This window comes from Danio rerio, chromosome 6 (assembly GCF_049306965.1).
Source record: "Danio rerio strain Tuebingen ecotype United States chromosome 6, GRCz12tu, whole genome shotgun sequence".
In the NCBI taxonomy this organism is placed as follows: domain Eukaryota; kingdom Metazoa; phylum Chordata; class Actinopteri; order Cypriniformes; family Danionidae; genus Danio; species Danio rerio.
Genome location: NC_133181.1, coordinates 50,676,664 through 50,697,703, shown reverse-complemented (window position 1 = coordinate 50,697,703; position 21,040 = coordinate 50,676,664). Strand labels below are relative to the sequence as shown.

General features: G+C 35.1%; 1 protein-coding gene and 1 long non-coding RNA gene across 9 annotated transcripts in view; one reads left to right on the top strand and one right to left on the bottom strand.

Annotated features, from left to right (window-relative positions):
• The window catches only part of phc2b (polyhomeotic homolog 2b (Drosophila)), a 62,019-nt gene that overhangs the window by 32,872 nt on the left and 8,107 nt on the right, over window positions 1-21,040 (bottom strand). For 4 of the 7 annotated variants that reach the window (XM_005172100.5, XM_073952756.1, XM_009302666.4 and 1 more), the window contains exon 2: window positions 2,782-3,043. In XM_005172100.5, coding sequence (XP_005172157.1) covers window positions 2,782-2,982 — 201 coding nt within the window. In that variant the 5' untranslated portion in view covers window positions 2,983-3,043. Of the gene's footprint in view, window positions 1-2,781; window positions 3,044-11,594; window positions 11,753-21,040 lie in introns of those variants that run through there. The other 3 variants (XM_021476816.2, XM_073952758.1, NM_201202.3) reach the window with 2 other exon arrangements.
• LOC141386356 (uncharacterized) overlaps window positions 1-21,040 on the top strand; it is a 45,356-nt gene that overhangs the window by 21,569 nt on the left and 2,747 nt on the right. The window contains exon 3 of one of the 2 annotated variants that reach the window (XR_012408208.1): window positions 19,386-20,427. The exons of the other annotated variant lie outside the window; for it this stretch is intronic. This is a non-coding gene — a long non-coding RNA (uncharacterized lncRNA). Of the gene's footprint in view, window positions 1-19,385; window positions 20,428-21,040 lie in introns of those variants that run through there. 2 annotated transcript variants of the gene reach the window in all.

Below are 21,040 nucleotides of genomic sequence, written 5' to 3'. Positions count from 1 at the left end.
ATTATTTTATAATATGTATGTATGTATATTATTTATACATATTATAATACATAATTAATAATCACAACTAAGTGAATGCAGATGGTGAAACTAAAATTATTTAAATATTTTGGGTTGGTATATATTAGAATAACTATAAAATATTGTTTTAATATGGTATTAATAAAGTAGATTAATAATAATAATAATAAGTATATATATGCATATTATGTGTGCATATTATAATACATAATTAATAATCACAACTAAGTGAACGCCGATGATGAAACTAAAATTATTAAAATATTTTGGGTTGGTATATATTAGAATAACTATAAAATATTGTTTTATTATGGTATTAATAAAGTAGATTAATAATAATAATAATAAGTATATATATGCATATTATGTGTGCATATTATAATACATAATTAATAATCACAACTAAGTGAACGCCGATGGTGAAACTAAAATTATTAAAATATTTTGGGTTGGTATATATTATAATAATTATAAAATATTGTTTTATTATGGTATTAATAAAGTAGATTAATAATAATAATAAGTATGTATGCATATTATGTGTACATATTATAATACATAATTAATAATCACAACTAGTGTACACAGATGGTGAATCTAAAATTATGTAAATATTTTGGATTGTTATATTTTATAATAATTATAAGATATGGTTTTATTATGCTAATAATAAAGTAGATTAATAAAAAATACATATTATAATTATATAATAATATGTATGTATGCATATTTTATATATATATATATATATATATATATATATATATATATATATATATATATATATATATATATATATATATATATATATATATATATATATATATATATAATACTCACAACTAAGTGAAAGCCAGTAGTGTAACTGAAATAATTATAATATTTTGGATTGTAATATATTATAATAAAATATTGTTTTAATATATTATTAATAAAGTGCATTAATAAAAATGACATATTTCAATTCTATTATAATATATATATATATATATATATATATATATATATATATATATGCATATTATGTGTACATATTTTAATACATAATTAATAATCACAACTGTGAATGCCGAATGTGAAACTGAAATTATTTGAATATTTTGGATTGTTATATATTATAATAGTCATACAATATGGTTTTAATATGTTATTAATAAAGTTGATTGATAAAAAATACATGTTATAATAATATTATAATATGTCCAGTATGTATGCATATTATGTATGCAAAATCATCACAACTAAGTGAATGCCGTTGGTGAAACTGAAATTATTTGAATATTTTAAATTGTTATATATTATAATAATTATAAAATATTGTTTTAATATGTTATTAATAACATAGATTAATAATTATGGTATGTATATATGCATATTATAATACATAAATAATAATTACATCAACAGTAAAAAATGTGAATATTTTAGATAGTTATTTATTATAATTATAAAATAGGGTGTTATTATGTTATTAATAAAGTAGAATAATAAAAAGACATATTATAATATTTATATATGCATCTTCTGTATACATATTATAATACATAATTAATAATCACACCTAAGTGAATGCTGGTAGTGAAACTAAAATAATTAGAATATTTTGAATTGTTATATATTATTCAACTATTCATTCATTCATTTTCTTTTCGCCTTAGTCCCTTTATTAATCCGGGGTCGCCACAGCGGAATGAACCGCCAACTTATCTTTTATGCAGCGGATGCCCTTCCAGCTTCAACTTATCTCTGGGAAACATCCATACGCACACATTCACACTCATACACTACGGACAATTTAGCCTATATCAATTCACCTGTACCGCATGACTTTGGACTTTAGGGGAAACCGGAGCACCCGGAGGAAACCCATTCGAATGCAGGGAGAACATGCAAACTATACACAGAAATGGCAACTGTCCCAGCTGAGGCTCGAACCAGCGACCTTCTTGCTGTGAGGCGACAGCTATACCTGCTGCGCCACTGCATCACCCTGTTATATATTATAATAACTATAAAAGTATTGTTTTAATATATTATTGATAAACTTGATTAATAAAAATACATATTATAGTTTTATTATAATATGTATGTATGAATATTATGTATACATACATACGATAATACATAATAATCAAAACTAAGTGAACGCTGGTGGTTAAACTGAAATAGTTTGAATAATTTGGATTGATCAGATTGGATTTTTCTCTTTTCAGAATTATTTTTCATGCATGATAGTGCTACACACTGTACATCATGATCATTATTAATATGAACTGTAATTGTAATAATGAGGCATTTGACTTAATATTGTTGTTGTTATATTAAAGCAAACTTTTAAATATAAATGACAGATAAATAAATGATCAAAATCACACAGCTAAAATTGATCAAGGCCTAATTGCGTGCTATTTAAATTAGAAGTACGGAGACCTGTGTGATTTGTAAACCTCCACATTACACATTTTTTGTGACTATGGGTGACTATTATGACTATGCAGCTTGGGCTTCAGCTCTTAAACACACCAGCAGAGGGCAGTATAGACTTAAATTCTACTTTTTTAAAACAATTAAGCAAGAAAAAGTGATGTGTGGTGCAATGCAGTAAGTGGATTGTTAGGAGAAGGTTTGATCAGGACAATGGGGGTGGTGATGAGGGTGTACTGTACATGCACACGGACATTAGAACTGCGAATGTTATGCACTTGCAATCTCTTGAAGAAATGTGAATTGATTCATTCGTAGTGTGAGTGTGATGCGCACCTGTACGGTCTGTCGGTCAGGTATGCCGCTGTATACAGATATCTGAGGAACGGCCTGTCTCGCGCTGCTCGTGCTGCTGCTGGTGGAGCTGGCAGTGCTGGCAGTGGAGGCGCTGGTGGTGCCTGTGGAGTTTGTAGTGGATGTGCTGGTACCCGTAGTGCTGCTGGCACTGGCGGCAGGAGTGCTCTGCTCACCCTCCATTGTGCCGCCCCGATGCTTCACCTTTGAACCACGACTGCCCCGCTGCCACACTCGACGCAAACTATGAGAGAGAAACAGAAGAACAGTTTGAAAGGTACTCAAAAAATACTTAGTAATGTCTCTGTCAATGTTTTCAAACGATTATATTAGATTTTCCAAAGTCAAACAAGTGCCAATTTCACACCTGTCACATCCATAACGGAGAGCTGTCACATTCATAACTAAGCTTTTTCCTCATAACTGCAACAATGTAAAATGAAATAAAATGTTCTATAGTGAGCTAACTGTTTTTTTTTGATTATATAAATACCATAATAAGTTTGCAGATATTTAAGAAAGATTATAAGTGAACATTCTTGTTTACCTGATCTCACGAGAAAATGTAAGTATTTTACGTTTTGCCAGTTTAGTGGCTAATTCGTACGAATTTGTACGAGTTCAGTCGTACGAAATGGTACGATTTTAAAAAGGAGGCATGGCACCGAACCCCACCCCTAACTCCAACCGTCATTGGGGGATGAGCAAATCGTACTAAATTGTACGAATTAGATCGTACGAATTCATACGAATTAGCCACTAAATGAAAAAGTTACGAATTGCCGTGAGATTGTGTTGGAAAAACAATGCCAAAGTTAGAGATTCTGCTTTGAAAATGTGCATTACATACAGGAACGTCTGTCTTTGTTTTGGTCATTTAACCCGCCCGATGCCAGTTTAGGCAATTATATTTCAACACCCTGGGTTGCCTTGGTGGAAAACAGTGTATTTTAGTCATTCCATTCAATTCAATTTAATTCACCTTTATTTGTATAGCACTTTTACAATGTAGATTGTGTCAAAGCAGCTTCACATAAAAGATCATAGTAAATTGGAACAGTGTAGTTCAGTATTCAGTGTTTAAGTTCAGTTCAGCTTAGTTCAGGGTGATTTAATAATCACTACTGAGGGCCTAAACACTGAAGAGCAAATCCATCGATGATTAGCTCTACTGATCCCAAACCATGCAAGCTAGTGGCGACAGCGGAGGGGGGGAAAAAAACTTCACCAATTGGCGAAAGTAAAGTAACCATTCAGTTTCTCCGCTGGCCAAACAGTCATTCAGTCATGAAAGCTCTCAAATCATGTGTCTGTGACCGTAATGCGACCTTTGATGGACAGTAGCAGTCTCCGAAATAAGACGCAGATAGAGTCCCACATGAGGTTTTTAGCAAATAATATAAATATAATGAGTGCAAACATTTGGTAAGCATGTTATATTGCAACCTCGTGTCCCAGCAACACGCTGTGTGAGGAGATTTGCAGTAATAAGCAATTTGGCTGTTTGCACCAGACGAAACCTGATAGAAATTAAAATACAGCCATTCAGAAGCACAGAACATGTACTCACTCAGTAAATGGTAAGGTTTATAATCTAATTAATACATATTAAACCTCTTTAACATTATTAAATCACTGATCTGAGTTGGTTTAGAGTCACGGTTCTAAAGTTCAGTTTCAAATGGTTTATTTTATTTTCAAGATCTGAGGTGAACTATCTGCTGCTGCTTATAGTATATGGCAATCAATATAATGTAAAATAGCATTTAAACTCACATTGTTAGCATTCAAGACTGAATAAAGCACATGAGGTGTACCTGAGGTGATCATTGTCAGTTTTCTGTTGTTCAGCTGTGAGAAATAGAAGCTGTTTCTAATATATCAGTTCGAGGAGTTTGTTAGAACAAAAACTCCTTTTAATATGGAGAATAGTCCTTCTGTCGCGTGCCGTTACTTTTATTTAGAAGACGATTTAAATCTGTCTTAAGGCTCGATAGTCAGACTTATTTCAGCCTGCGCTTGCATTTGTTCTGATCCAGGAATGCAATACCTAGTTCAAACTCTGGGTGTCAAACTTACATACTCCTCCTTTAATTCGCAGACTTTCTACAAAGTATGTTGTATACTGTAAATTTGCAGACTTTACACATCCATAACACACGTTTAATTGCCTATTTTCAAATATAAAAAATGTTTACAGATTAATTTTTTTTTTCTAATCCTATAACTCTGTTTTGTAAAATATGAACAGATGTTATAATATAATGTTAGCATTTACCTACTCGGAATTTATGGTTTACATTTTTACCGTAAATGTCATATCCATAATGGGGCGACCCGGTGGCGCAGTGGTTAGCACTGTTACCTCACAGCAAGAAGGTCGCTGGTTCAAACCCCGGCTGGGTCAGTTGGCATTTCTGTGTGGAGTTTGCATGTTCTCCCCATTTTGTCGTGGGTTTCCTCCAGGTGCTCCGGTTTCCCTCACAGTCCAAAGACATGCAGTATAAGTGAATTGAATAAATTAAAATGGGTGTAGTGAATGTGTGTCAATGAGTGTGTATGGATGTTTCTCAGTACTGGGTTGCAGCTGGAAGGGCATCCACTGTGTAAAACAAATGCTAGATAAGTTGGCTGTGGCGATCCCTGATGAATAAAGGGACTAAGCCGAAAGAAAATGACAGTTTAGGTAAGGGTGCGGGAATACTTACTTAGACCGTGATAAACAAGTACTATTAAACAAATAATTATTTTGATAATAGACACTAATATTTTAAAAATAAGCAACTAGTAAAAAGCTAGTATTGTTACTTAAACTAAAGTGCTACTAAAAAAAATAGCTTGACCAAGTGCACATCAGGTAACCTAAAGGTGAATAAAAAATGGGCGTATAAAAAATATGATGATAATTGATATGCTGTTTTCTTATGTAGTAATGGTTTTTGAATGTAGGTTTTTTTGTATGTTTCGCAAATTGTTTTTGAATATGAGGGTAAATGTCTCCTGTATAATTGGTTATATGGGTAGAGGTGAAGGAAAGACTTGTGATTTTTATTCTTTGGGTAACTGTCAAATGTAGAAAACTTTTTATGTTAACTGTTAGAATTTTATTGTATTGATGTACACCTGATTAATGATAATAGTTGATGCACTTTATCTCTGTAGAGTGAGGTATGAAATGGGAAGATTACTTATTGTTATTGCTGTGAAGATTATAAGTTATTGTGTAATTAATGGATAATGAAATGAGAGTGACGGTCTTACTAATTGCACATTGTGATTGACTATGGGATAAAAGGGTGGAGTTAAAGAATTATGTCACACACTGAGGAAGGCTTTGTGCCAAAACGTCTGTCTGTCTATCTGTTATCACCAGTAAAATGTAAGAAAAAGTAAAAATAAAAACAGTACGAAGCAATTGAGTGTGAATCATTACCTTCTTTTGAATAAAAAATGGAAAAAATAGTAAGTGGATCCAGATGTAAATCACACACAAATTCACATCCAGGTACTCACTTGATAAGTAAAAACGTTGTTATTCTATCACTGATCTTTATATTAAAAAGAAACCAATGTGCGTCAGCAAACAGGGATTTACTTGCTATGTGAATGTCTGTATGTGGATTTTTAAAATGTATTTATTTATTTATTTATTTATTTAGTGTCTGTGTTTTTCAACTGGATCCATTTATAACTTCTTTTTCAACAATGTCTAGCTATGAAAGATGTAAATGTGATGCACTGGCAAAAACAATAATACCATAGTATTCTATAAAAACATTTTGAGGTAAACCTGATACATGACTTGTCATCATATATAATAAATGGTCTGTAAAAATGGCAGTTTTATATAGATACAAAAATTGAAAGCCCTGATAGTCATCAATGTTAAAATCACTTCATTCATATTCTGTTCTTTGCTGGAAACGACATTATAATTACATTCACATTCTTCCTGGATACTAAGTTTGAGTGTAACATTTCAGCAATCCTTTTTTTTCTGCAGTTTCTGGTTACCACTACATGAACGGCCACGGATGATAGATTAGCCACCGAGTCAGAAGAGTTGCCCATGTCAATATGTGAAACAGTATCATGTTAAAGGTTGTCAAACAATACTTGCATCAAGAGGAGTTAAGGATTTTCTGGGACTGGGTTCAATACAAGTAAAGCTTTGCCAAAATGCTGTTGGTTAGCACAGACAATCATTTCACATTTATAAAAGCTTCATTTACTGTAATGCACTTATAATGGAGGTATTTCTTCAAAACTTTCATCAGTTAAACAAAGAGAAAACTGAAGTCATTGCATTTGTGTACAGGAATGAGTTTCTCAAGGTGAATGTGTACCTTGGCTCTAAGGGTCAAGCAACAAAAAATAAGGTCAAAAATCTTGATGTGATTCTGGAGTCAGATCTTAATTTCAGTAGTCATGTCAAAGCAGTAAGTATATCAGCGTACTACCATTTCAAAAACATTGCAAGAATTAGATGCTTTGTTTCCAGTAAGGACTTTTCAGGCTTTTATCACCAGCAGAGTGGATTACTGCAATGGCCTCCTTACTGGCTTTCCCAAAAAGACAGTTACAGCTCATCCAGAACGCTGCTGCCAGGATTCTATTCAGAATCAGAAAATCAGGGCACATCACACCTGTCCTCAGGTCTTTACACTGACTCCCAGTTACATTCAGAATAAATTTTAAAGTATTATGAGTTGTAATCACTAAATGGCCTAAGACCTCAATACATTACAGATACAGTATGCTCACTGAATAAGAAACTAACAGATCACTCAGATCTTTAGGGTCAAGTAAATTAGAACACTTTGAATTACCATTGTGTATAAAATGTGCAATACAAATAAACTTGCCTTGCCGATTTCTGGAGAGGAAATAGCAATAAACTGTTTTTATTTACATTTACATTTACATTTAGTCATTTAGCAGACGCTTTTATCCAAAGCGACTTACAAATGAGGACAAGGAAGCAATTAACACAACTAAGAGCAACAATGAATAAGTGCTATAGGCAAGTTTCAGGTCTGTAAAGTCTAAGAAGGGAAGTATTAATGGTATTAGTTTTTTTTTTTTTTTTTTTTTTTTTGTGCAGTTAGTGTGATATTCAAAGACGCAACTGCAGATTAGGAAGTGAAGTGGAGACTAAATAGTTGAGTTTTTAGTCGTTTCTTGAAAGTAGTGAGTGACTCTGCTGTTCTGATGCAGTTAGGGAGTTCATTCCACCAACTGGGCAGATTGAGCGTGAGCGTTCGCGAAAGTGATTTCTTCCCTCTTTGGGATGGAACCACGAGGCGACGTTCATTCACAGAACGCAAGTTTCTGGAGGGCATATAGATCTGCAGAAGTGAGAGCAGATAAGAAGGAGCAAGGCCAGAGGTCACTTTGTAGGCAAACATAAGAGCTTTGAATTTGATGCGAGCAGCAACTGGCAGCCAGTGCAAACGGACTAGCAGCGGAGTGACATGTGCTCGTTTAGGTTCATTGAAGACAACTCGTGCTGCTGCATTCTGGAGCAGTTGAAGAGGCTTGATAGAGTTAGCTGGAAGCCCAGCTAGTAGAGAGTTGCAGTAATCCAGTTTGGAGAGAACAAGAGCTTGAACAAGGAGTTGAGCTGCATGTTCAGATAAGAAGGGTCGGATCTTTCTGATGTTATAAAGTGCGAATCTGCAAGATCGAGCAGTTCTAGAAATGTGGTCAGAGAAGTTTAGTTGGTCATCAATCGTTACTCCAAGGCTTTTCACCATTTTGGATGCAGTAATGGTTGCCCCATCCATCTGGATTGAAAAGTTATGGTGTAGAGACGAGTTGGCAGAAACTACAAGCATTTCCGTTTTTGCGAGATTCAGCTGAAGATGATGATCTTTCATCCAATGTGAAATATCCAACAGGCAGGCTGAGATACGAGCTGGAACCAAGGGATCATCAGGATGAAAAGAGAGGTAAAGCTGGGTATCATCAGCATAGCAGTGGTAGGAGAATCCATGTCTCTGGATGACTGGTCCTAGAGATGAAGTGTAGATGGAGAAGAGAAGTGGCCCCAGAACAGAGCCTTGAGGTACCCCAGTGTTTAGATGCTGTAGGTTGGACACCTCTCCCTTCCAAGACACCCTGAATGACCTGTCAGAGAGGTAAGATCTGAACCATTGTATAACAGTGCCCGCAACGCCCAGTGACTCGAGCGTAGATAGCAGGATCTGGTGGTTGACAGTGTCAAAAGCAGCTGACAAGTCCAGCAAAATGAGGACTGATGATTTAGAGTCTGCTTTAGCCATTCTGAGATCCTCCACGACCGAGAGCAGGGCAGTCTCAGTTGAGTGGCCTTTCTTAAAGCCGGATTGCTTGTTGTCCATGAGATTGTTTTGAGTAAGAAAGTCCAGAACTTGATTGAACACTACTTTCTCCAGAATCTTGGCCATGAATGGAAGCAGGGATACTGGTCTGTAGTTTTCAAGTAGCGTATGGTCCAGGTTGGGTTTCTTTAGCAGTGGGGTTACCCTAGCCTGCTTAAACGAAGTGGGGAATAAACCAGAGTCAAGAGATGTGTGGTAATTATGTGAGTCAGTGTTGGTATGACTGCAGGAGAGATGGCTTGCAAGAGATGAGAGGGAATGGGATCGAGTGAACAATACTTGCATCAAGAGGAGTTAAGGATTATCTGGACTGGATTCATTACAAGTTAAGATTTGCCAAAATGCTGTTGATTAGCACAGACAATCATTTTGCATTTATTAAAGCTTCATTTACTGTAATGCACTTATAATGGAGGTATTTCTGGTCAGGAAATAGCAATAAACTACATTTTTATATACTTTGTTACATGGTTAATATAACAAAACAACTTAATTAGCTTGTCTGTGAATCTTCACATTCAGTCTCTGTTACTTCTACATATTAATAATGGTTCATATTATTACTGTTTGTAATGTATTAATAGCAAAAAGATGCAGCCTTGGTGAGCATAACAGACTTTCAGAAACATTTTTATCCAAACATTTTTTCTCCATCATGCCATTAGTGCACTACAATAGAGATCATGGTTTTAGACTTTAACTAAATCTAGTTTTCTGCGGTAATCAGAAGCAAGGACTATTGATAGCGTGTACCTGAAACATTTTTTAACATTAGACACAACCCAGCAAACAATTTTGTGTTTAATAGATGTCTAACATCTAAACGTAGACAGTTTAAACTAATAAACCAAAACTAGACGACTCATCAAATAAAAATAAATGAATGACTACATATAAAGTCTGTCTTATCTGTCTATTTGACGACTATAGTTTTGGGCTATTCTTAGATGTCTATTAGATTTTCATTTACAGCCCAAATTTAGACTTAATTTAGCCAAGATGACTATGTTTAGATGTTTATTAGACATAGACATCTTTTAAAAACAAAAAAACTCTTGCTCCGAATTTACAGTATTTCAAGAGAGTCATATATGTGTCTCCATACTACAAACATTAAGCATGTAATCAGTGCTAATGAATGAAAAATAGGTGCTTGAGCTGGATGTTCACCCATCTAAATCTGATCACTGGAGTGGCCACAGGCACTGCTGGTAAATGACTTTTCCTCCATATTCATTCTGTCTCTGTCTTTTGGGGTTTGTTATGCAGGGATAGAAAGGGGGTAATGGGATTGAGATGGGGGACAGAAAGAGAAACAGTGTTTGGACTGAGGGGGGGTGGGGGGGTGTTAGAGGGGAAGTGTGGCATGGTTTCAATTATACTCATTTAATTACTCACACACACGTGGTTGAAAGCCACTAACCCCACACTCTTCGCCCCCTCCTCAGCTACCCCAAATCGCCCCCTCTTTACCCACAACAAACCATTATGCCTCCCCCTTTCTAGGTCTGTTATTACGCCAAGAGATGGTGTAATATCAATGAGCCCTCCCCCTAAGCCATTTCCTGCGCTCCAAAGAACTAATGGAGTTGGGCATTGTAATTAGATAATCTAAATATAAGTCCTGGGCTTCATTAATATGCATTAATAGAAGGGCCATAGGGACATCTGAGAACATGGTTACAGAATTAGAATATTATAAAAAGTTATTCAAAATCTAACAGACAAAGTTTACTTTGTGTTTACAATGGCATATGCTGTTTTTATAATTGTGCATAGTTTTAACCATTTTAATCCATGCTGTTTAAAAAAAAAATGCTTGGCAGTTTCATTTAAACAATGAGATATTTGTGTTTGGCTACAAGTGTTCTGGCTATTAACATGTAGAAACAATATGTAGTAGGTTATCTAAACATTTCGTACATTTAGAAACTTGGCATACTGGAGAGATTTTAGTAGTCACAGCATTTTCCGATGTTATCAGCTCTATTTCTTAGTACAAATCAGAACAAGCTACAATGGAAATGCATCCTTGCATGCCATACATTCATGATTAAAGCCTGCTTAGTTCTTATTTAGCACTTGATTGGGTCTGCTAATGAGAGGGAAGCTGTAATGTTGAGTCCACGTCCCGGGCCCCTCAGAGGTTTCCGCACCATCCAACCATATGCATCCAGCCAATGAGAGGCTGTCCACTTTGTACACAACTATTAAATGCCCTGTCACCTTTTAGCAGAGCTAAAAATAATCCTGCCAGCAATTTCAAAACAGAACAACAGACCCTTCTAGGATTGAGAAAAGTTAAAGGGTAGGATGGAAGGATGAGAATGGTGATGGATGACACAGAAAACAGATGTGCATCAATATGCATGAATTTCAGAGACATCCAGGTTAGCCAAGGGCCCACCTCTCAGACAAAAACCCAGTTCCTACCTTTTCTGTGGGGCAGCACGAGCTCCATTTGGACCCGTGGTGAGCCCCATGCCTCAGGACCCTAATGCTTCTTTGTCTAGTGTGCGTTCTGCACCCCAATCCTGCCAGATCACTGCTAGCATCCACCGTCCCAGTCGCCAGGCACAGACACACTCACTCTCTCTCTCTCCTGTTTCTCTCTATCTAACACGCGCATACGAGCCCCCCCCGTTTCTGTGGTTTCCTAGCGACAGCCAACTGGGGGTGTCTTTCAGAGCCCTATTGCAGAGCTATGCTCTGATTGGACAATTGGTTCTTCTCTAATGAGAATGATGGTAATGATTTTTTATCCCCCTCTATAAGCACCAGCATGCCCCCCGTTTCAGAATATTCACTGGTGATGGCTCGCACTGCCAAAACAGAGGGAAAGACCTGTCCCAAAATAATAGGCCTGGAAGGAAATGTCATATTTATAGGGATATTTAAATTTGAGTAAAATAATCTTTTTTCATTACTATTTCTGCTAATAATATTGTATGTAAGAATTGTCTTTTATTACCAGTGGGTGATGGCAATGTGTTAAAAATGTTTAATGGTTATCTACAAAAGCCTGTATGTTTATTTGAAAATCACTTGATGTTTCTTTCTTGTAAAAAATGAAATGGGTGTGATAGATATTTAGCAAAGATTTTAAGTTTCACAAATGGGGATCTATATAGTTTATAGTCTCAAATATACTGAATAAGCACCCTTACAGTGTGATACAGTATGAATCACCTCATCTGTTGGTGTGATGCTGGTGAATTATAGAGTTTGTGCAAATATATTAATAATATTGATCAGTGAGTGATTTCTAAACTGCTGTTTTACCACCGCTGTCATTTTTTCATGTGTGTGTTTATTTTGTTATGCATAAGTATATTCACATATTAAGTAAACTGTGCCGTGTTGTGTAAACAGTGGCTTAATGTTAGTGATCAAAAACAAAATCGTCACATTAAGTTTACTTATTTATTTTCCTTTGGCTTAGTCCCTTTATTTATCAGGGGTCGCCACAGGGGAATGAACTGCCAACTTATCTTGCATGTTTTACACAGAAACATCCATATACACTCATTCACATCACCACCACCAGCATGAATTGTTGATACAAGGCAGGACGGATTTATGCTTTAATGTTGTTGATGCCAAATTCTGACGCTACCATCCAAATGTTGCAGCTAAAATCAGACTCATCAGACCAGGCAACGTTTTTCCAATCTTCTGTTGTACAATTTTGGTAAGCCTTAGTGAATTTTAGCCTCAGTTTCCTGGTTTTAGCTGACAGGAGTGGTGCCTAGTGTGGTCTTTGCTGCTGTAGCCCATCTACTTCAAGGTTAGACGTGTTGTGCATTCAGAGATTCTCTTTCGCATACCTCGGTTGTAATGAGTGGTTATTTGAGTTACTGTTCCCTGCCTATCAGCTCAAACCAGTCTGGCCATTCTCCTCTGAACTCTGGCAAGGCATTTGCGCCCACAGAATTGCCGCTCACTGGATATTCTCTCTTTTTCCGACCATTCTCTGTAAACCCTATAGATAGTTGTGCAAGAAAATCCCAGTAGGTCAGCAGCTTCTGAAATACTCAGACCAGCCCATCTGAAATACCCCCAAAAATACCACATGATGGCCTCTAAATAGCCAAAATAAGCAACAACATCTCTAACCTAGAATATTTTAGATGACTTCCCTAGCATTTAGATTAGCTTCACAACCGGTAACACCACATACATCCTCACAAGTAGTTATTAAATTGTTACTATGGTATGTGTTATGAAAAACAGAAACAGTAGCCTGCCAACTCGCCTTTAGTAAGTAAGTGAGTAATGTGTATTTATATAACACATTTATCATGTATGGTCTTACACCCAAAGAGCTTCACAATCATGAGGGGGGTCTCTCCACACCACCACCAGTGTGCAGCATCCACTTGGATGATGCGACGGCGGCCACAGGACAATGGCGCTAGTGTGCTCACCACACACCAGCTATTGGTGGAGAGACAGTGATAGAGCCAATTAGGTGGATGGGGATGATTGGGAGGCCATGATGGGTAAGGGCCGATGGAGGGAATTTGGCCAGGACACACAAATAAAAAAATATAACAGAAATTGTTAGTAGTACAGTTACACAAAACTTATGCTTGATTACAAAAGTATTGTATACGTTTATGATCGAAATAATGGATTATAATTGATGTGTGCATTCATAATATAACACAATTTTATATGACATGAATTCATATGAGGCGACACGATGACTCAGTGGTTAGCACTGTCCCCTCACAGCAAAAAGGTCGCTAGTTCATGTCCCAGCTAGGTCAGTTGGCATTTCTGTGTGGAGTTTGCATGTTCTCCCTATGTTGGCGTGTCTTTCCTCCGGTTTCCTCCATTGTCCAAAGACATTTGCTATAGGTGAATTGAATAAACTAAATTGGCTTTAGTGTATGAGTGTGTATGGATGTTTCCCAGTACTGGGTTGCAGCTGGAAGTGCATCCGCTGTGTAAACATATGCTGGATAAGTTGGCGGTTCATTCCGCTGTGTCGACCCCTGATAAATAGTGGGACTAAGCCGAAAAGAAAATGAAGGAATGAATGAATGAAATTTGCCATAGTGTATGTGCATGAATGAGTGTGTATGAATGTTTCCCAGTACTGGGTTGCAGCTGGAAGTGCATCAGCTGTGTAAAACACATGCTGGATAAGTTGGCGGTTCATTCCGCTGTGGCGACCCCTGATAAATAAAGGGACTAATCCAAAAAGAAAATGAATGAATGAAATTGGCCATAGTGTATGTGTGTGAATGAGTGTGTATGGATGTTTCCCAGTACTGGGTTGCAGCTGGAAGGGCATTCGCTGTGTAAAACATATGCTGGATAAGTTGGCGGTTCAATCCACAGTGCTGACACCTGATGAATAAAGGAACTTAGCCGAAGGAAAATGAATGAATTTATACAAACACCCTGATTACAGTTAGCGCTACAATAAATATAGTTGCTGATTTGTGTTTGGAGCTTCTAACTCATTATTCTTCCATGCAAAAGAGACTTTTCTAGCAACAACCCACTGACACAGTCTAAACCGCATAGCAACATCCTAGTAGCCACTCAGAACACCCTAGCAACCACTCAGAACGCCCCAACAACCACATCGAAATGACTTGCCAACTACTTCCAACAACATCGTGGCAGGGGAGAATCAATATCACACTAAATTTCTAGATAAAGGTAATTATTTAAATTTAATGCAGCGCCAAAGACAAAGAAGAGACACCAGAAGTAGGAAACACTGCAGTTCGCGGTCTTTGTTGATTAAGCGTTGTGTGCTGATGAAGCTGCCTCTTAATAATCAGTGATTAGAGCATCGTTTAGCAAAGGGTAAATACCCCCAACTGCTGGGGCAATCACAATCAAACCGCACACTCATGAACAACACACCGCATGCTGCTCATGTGTTTTTCAGATTCAAGCTGGTGTGTGTGTGTGTGTGTGCTACAGAAAGTGGAAAGCATTTTGGTTCCAGCTTAAATCGGGGCACAACAAAAGACGATTCCGGTCGTGGTGAAGAGGCCCTCGCTAAATTGAAAATATACGTACAAGGGGGCCTTTCTGACCTTGGAGTTGGAGATAAAAAGCCCATTGTCGTGAAAAGTAAATCGAGGCACTTATTGTGTAATACCTCCAGGCTGAAATGTATTCCTTCATCTGTACTCTCTCATATAATATCATATTGATTGCACACAGGCGGGCATGAACGTCATTGATTGCCATCTTCTTATTAGCATATAGATTAGCTTCTGGTGGGGACGGGTAAATTAAGGCAGAAGAAGGAAGGGATGAGGAGGATGAAACGAGGTATAGGCAAGGTGGAAATGCTATGGCGAGAAGGAACAGACTGCACACCCTCATTTGGGAAGAATCGTTGTTTGTTTATTTGGGTCATCAAAACAATTCAAGTGTAATACAGCTTTAATTGCTTCTCTATATGTAACAATGCATCCTGTTTCATTTCATTTAGAGGAAATGTAAATAATTATCGTTCAGTTAACCTCAATTTACTGAAATTTACCATCATTAAATTTAGCGATTTACCAAAACTTTTCACATATATTAAAAACAAATATAATTTGATGATATACTTAAAGACTATATTTAATAAATAAATATATACGTATATACACTTTACAGTCTTTAATTGTTTCTCTAGAATGCATCCTGTTTCATTTAATTTAGAAGAAATATAAGTGATCATCATACATTTTACCTCAATTTACTGAATTCTACCATTTTTAAGTGTAGCAATTTACCAAAAATCTTGTCAGGTGTGTTAAGAACAAATATAATTGGATGATATGTTTAAAGACTATATTTAGTATAGTAATATATATAAAGACTATATTTAATATATATATATATATATATATATATATATATATATATATATATATATATATATATATATATATATATAAGCATACAACTTTGATTGTTTCTCTATATGTTAACATGCATCCTGTTTCATTTAATGGTCAAGTGTAGCGATTTACCAAAAATCTTCACATACATTTAAAACAAAAAAAATTTTATATGTTTAAAGACTATATTTAATAAATAAATATATATGTATATACAGTTTTAATTGTTTCTCTATATGTTACAATGCATCTTGTGTCATTTAATTAAAAATTTTTATTAAAAAAAAATAATATATATATTTTTTTCCAAAAGTCTTGTCAGGTTTATTAAGAACAAATATAATTTGATGATATATTTAAAGACTATAAATATAATATTTACGTTTATCCTTAGAATCACTAGGTTTTACCCATTTGTCCGCAATATGTTTTTAATTCAATTTAATTAAGTAAAAAAATACTTTTTCATTCAATAAATCACTTATTCCTTTATGCATTTTTAATAAATGCAGGTCAGAATAAGTTTGATCTTTTATTTCCATTATTCTGAATGACATTGAAACCTTATTTCACCATATTTTCAGATTTTATTTTTTACAAAATTTAATGTGCCTTTAATGTGTTTTCAACATGTATAAAGATGCTTTCGTAAATTTAATTTGCCACATTCAAATGGCTTGTCTAGTTATGATTTTTACCTAAATGTTTCTTCTTTCTTACAATAAGAAATATTGACAGTAGTACTTGCATTTAATGTGCTTTACATGTGTATAACATTGGTTTTGTCAGTTTATTTTGGCACATTTTAAATGGGTTATCTAGTCTTTTAGTGTTTCATTTTATCCCTTAAATGTTTCTTCTTTCCTTTCTGGCATCACTGTGCCCTTCATTCCTTCTCTCTATATATTGTTTATCATCTTCCCTCCCTTGTATCATCGTCATTTTTACATGTGTTTTATCCATTCAGGAGAGAGAATGAATGAGAGTGAATGGAGGAAAAAAGACTGGGAATAGGATGAGAGAGGAAAAGATATAGACAGGAAAATGAAGACGGACAGATGAGGCTGAAGCAGTAAACTGGGATGGGAAAGGATGGGGGTGCTGCTGTCTGGTCTGGGTCTGATCCACATTAGTTCTTCACTCATCCAGGCCGCATGAAATGAGAGGGGGGCAGGGAATGAGGCGGGGGTGAGCAGCCGGCGGGACGAGCACTGAGAGATGGAGGAATGCTGATTTCATGCTGTCTCTCACATTTAGCACATTTAATTGACCGCAGTAAAAGTCGCTGTAAACCTCAGTATGTCAGCGATAGCTAGGGTTTTCTATGTTGATAATAGCACCTGTGATTATATGACAGTGGTTGACACTTATTAGTGAGGTTCTCTTTTGCACTTTTATCCGACAAAGGTTTTTAATATCCTGCATGGTTATTCGGGGCTTCACTGACAAATGCAGACTATTAGATATGGGTTTTGGGAAAGTGTTAATATTTGTTTTGTTCTACAAATATGTGAAATAACATTTGATCCAAATTTTTTTTATAATTTTAGAGCATTTTTTTTCTCTCCAAAGAAAAAAGACATTTGGTCAAAAAATGAATGTTTTCATTTGTTGTTACTGAAAATCTGTTATTTGACCAAATATCGATTTTTTTTAAACTCTTCTAAAGTTAAAATAGTGTATTGTGTAAAAACATGAGCTCAGACATCTTAAAGCATGGCACTTTTTTGTAATTTTAAGTAAAAAAATAAATATTTTTTTGCTCAAACACAATTATAAATGGTAAATTAGGAGAAACTGAGGATTTTTTTTAAGATGACTCCTAATTTTTTATGTATGGTATAAAATAATATAGTACATATTAGGGCTGCACAATATTTCGTTGCAGAATTGATATCACAAAGTGATCCATTGCAATTGTCTCATCGCAGGATAGGCAATGTTGAGTTTGTTGTATAATTTATTATTTGCATGTGTTTTTGATGCTGAATTCAGGTATAGGAAATTGTACTGTTTGTGACTTTAACAACGATTAATATTATTTTTAGTATTCAGTGAGTGTACTTCAATACTGTTAGACTCGGAAAACAACAAAACACTTTATTTCAGCTGTATCTTTTTCTTGACTGTATTTATAAACTGTTATACATGAAAATACTCACCACATGTGCAAATACAGAAATGCACTGCAAACAACACAGACCACTTCGAAAATGTGTCTGGGAAGTTTATATATTGTTTATTAGAAATAAAGGAAATTAACTTTCACTGCAGAATCATGTCAATGTGACATCATATTGACATTATAAATTCTTTCCAGAGATATTACGTTACCTGAAATTGAATTCATTTTGCAATATATATATATAAAAAAATTTAAAACATAGAAATGCTAGATTCTTTTAATATCTTACAGCCCTAGTAAATATAGTAATATAATATAGAACATATAGTAAAATAATATAGTAAATAGCACACACACACATACACACAGAGCCTGTATAGGCTAAGCTTAATTTAATTTTAATTTATTTGTAACTTTAAGAACTGTTGCATTCTCATTAAATTGTTTTAAATTAGAATTTGTAGTTAACATTGTTAACATTCTTATTATATATATATATATATATATATATATATATATATATATATATATAGAGAGAGAGAGAGAGAGAGAGAGAGAGAGAGATTAATATTTTACAATTTTTTTATAATTCACTTACTTTAAATAAATTTAGCATTGAACAACTTCACATTTTCTTATTGCTATATTTGTTTTATTTAAATATTTAAATTATTAATTAGTTGATAAATAATTAGTTAATAAATTATTAATTAGTTAATAATTTTTTTGTTTTATTTTTTCTTGCATTTTTAACATTTTTATTTTCATTATAATTTCACATTTGAATCTCAACCCAGGTTCATTCTGAAAACGTCCTGTTATATACATTTCTGAAGAGCACAATTACGTCCCAGGAGGTACGTTTTTTGCAGTTTTTGTTTTTGCAAATCCACCAGAGGCCGCTGTGTACACTTTTTCAGATCTCAAATTACTTTCGCAAGTGGCATTTGCACCTGCTTTTCTCACGTAAATCCATCGGAAGCCGCAGTCAACTGACTGAAAGACTGACTGACCGATTGACTGGCCCACTCACTTCCCTAAACCCAACCAATTGTGTTTTAAAAAGCAATTCAGAAAAAGAAAAGCCGTCCCCTGATTTTTACCTTGTTTTCAGATTTTACCACATTCTCACACTGTTATTTAGTTGTTTATTTTATTTTTTGGCTTCTGTTTTTGTTTTACCCGTTTTCTGGAACTGTTCTTCCCCGAACTCAAACCCCATCACTGCATCTCAAGTCCGCAGAGATACTGTACATGTCGAGCTACTGGACAAACTGGTAACAGTGGGAAAGGCGTCCACATAGAGGTAAGTGGTTAGCTGGTAAGCGCGAAAAGGAACAGCATCATACTGGCCCGTAGCATTCGTTTTAAAGATGAAATCCAGGCATACGTACTTGCTACATAATTCACGATCTCCAGAAATGTATATAGGGCTACGTTTTCAGAATGAGCCTATGTTGGAATATCTAGTATTGTAAAATGTTTCTATTGAAGACCAAAAAAAGTGCCTTAATCTGTTTAAAACCTACGCCTAATCAGAATCAAGCCAATAAATAAATATAACAAACACATATGGTCCAAGTAAACTGTTCATCCTTATACTAAATACAACCCATCACACAGTCCTGTGTTTAAACTTAAACCAAACCTCATTGTGTGCCTTATGTATGTGTATACTCAAATTCAATTAAAATGCTATTTGTATGGAGTTTGTAAACAACACACATTGTTTTCCAAACCACTTTATGGAAAACCAGTATCCTAATGTTTAAAATATGCTAATATCTTTAAGCCTTATGGTTGCAATCAGCAGCTTGGTGATAATACGGTTTACATTTAGTGACAATACAATCAATCAAGCAGTTTAGATATGCAGACCTTACTATGCGGTCACAGAACGCTGGCCTGTGGGCTTTCCTTGACTAATGGCCTCGCACAACAGTGAAAAGTCTCACCGTAACCCTCTTTCACCTTCTCTCCATCTTGTTCTCTTTTCTTTCTCCTCTGAGACTCTGTTAATTGGTGTCCCATTGGTCCCCCTATTCTGTGGCAATAGAGCCTCTGTGGCCCCAGACAGACATTCCCAAGTGACTCTGTTTCTCTGAGCATCAATGCAGCGGAGATGGATTAACTCTCCCTAAGAAGGCTGTGAATATAGTACACTGATGATGACCACTAAGATGGGTTACAGAGGGGGCTCTTCATACTTATTAATGGCCAGGAGGATATGAATGTCGGTAATGAGCACCTCTGGAACCGCAAACCTCACTGTGATTGCAAAAAAAAAAAAATGATAATGATGTTGGCATTGGTTGTAAGGGGGTTCATTGATTTATGCTTTTGAATGGCTAGCATGCATTTGTTTATTTATTATCTTCTTCAATTGTGCACCTATTTTAAAAAGGATTAAATTCATAATTTTTATTACTGATTATTTTTTTCTCTGTTTAATATCATGAGATGAACGGTCCTTTTATGTTAATTCGTACATTGTACTGTGCAGAGTCAAAAAATAAGTAATATAATAATAATGACCAGCCAAATAATATTATATTATACTTTTTTTTTTTTTTTTACTGTGGACTTTTTAAATTGCAATATGGAACCTTGATTTTTTTCATTGTTGCTCTGAAAACTTGTGACTTGATGTTGGAAATATAATTTTGGGATTTAAAAATATTTTTTTTTTTGAAAATTTAAGTTCAAACATGTTATCTGGGTTTTTTATCTATAAAAATGATGCAAAATTATGGCAACGAAGGCTGTGTGATTTATCAAAAAAAGATTGCAATCCTGGTTCGACCCTAGACATGATCTTTATTCAGCTTTTCTATGATTCAGCTAATTATAATATAGTCTTCACATTGTTTATATACAGTTGAAGTGAGAAT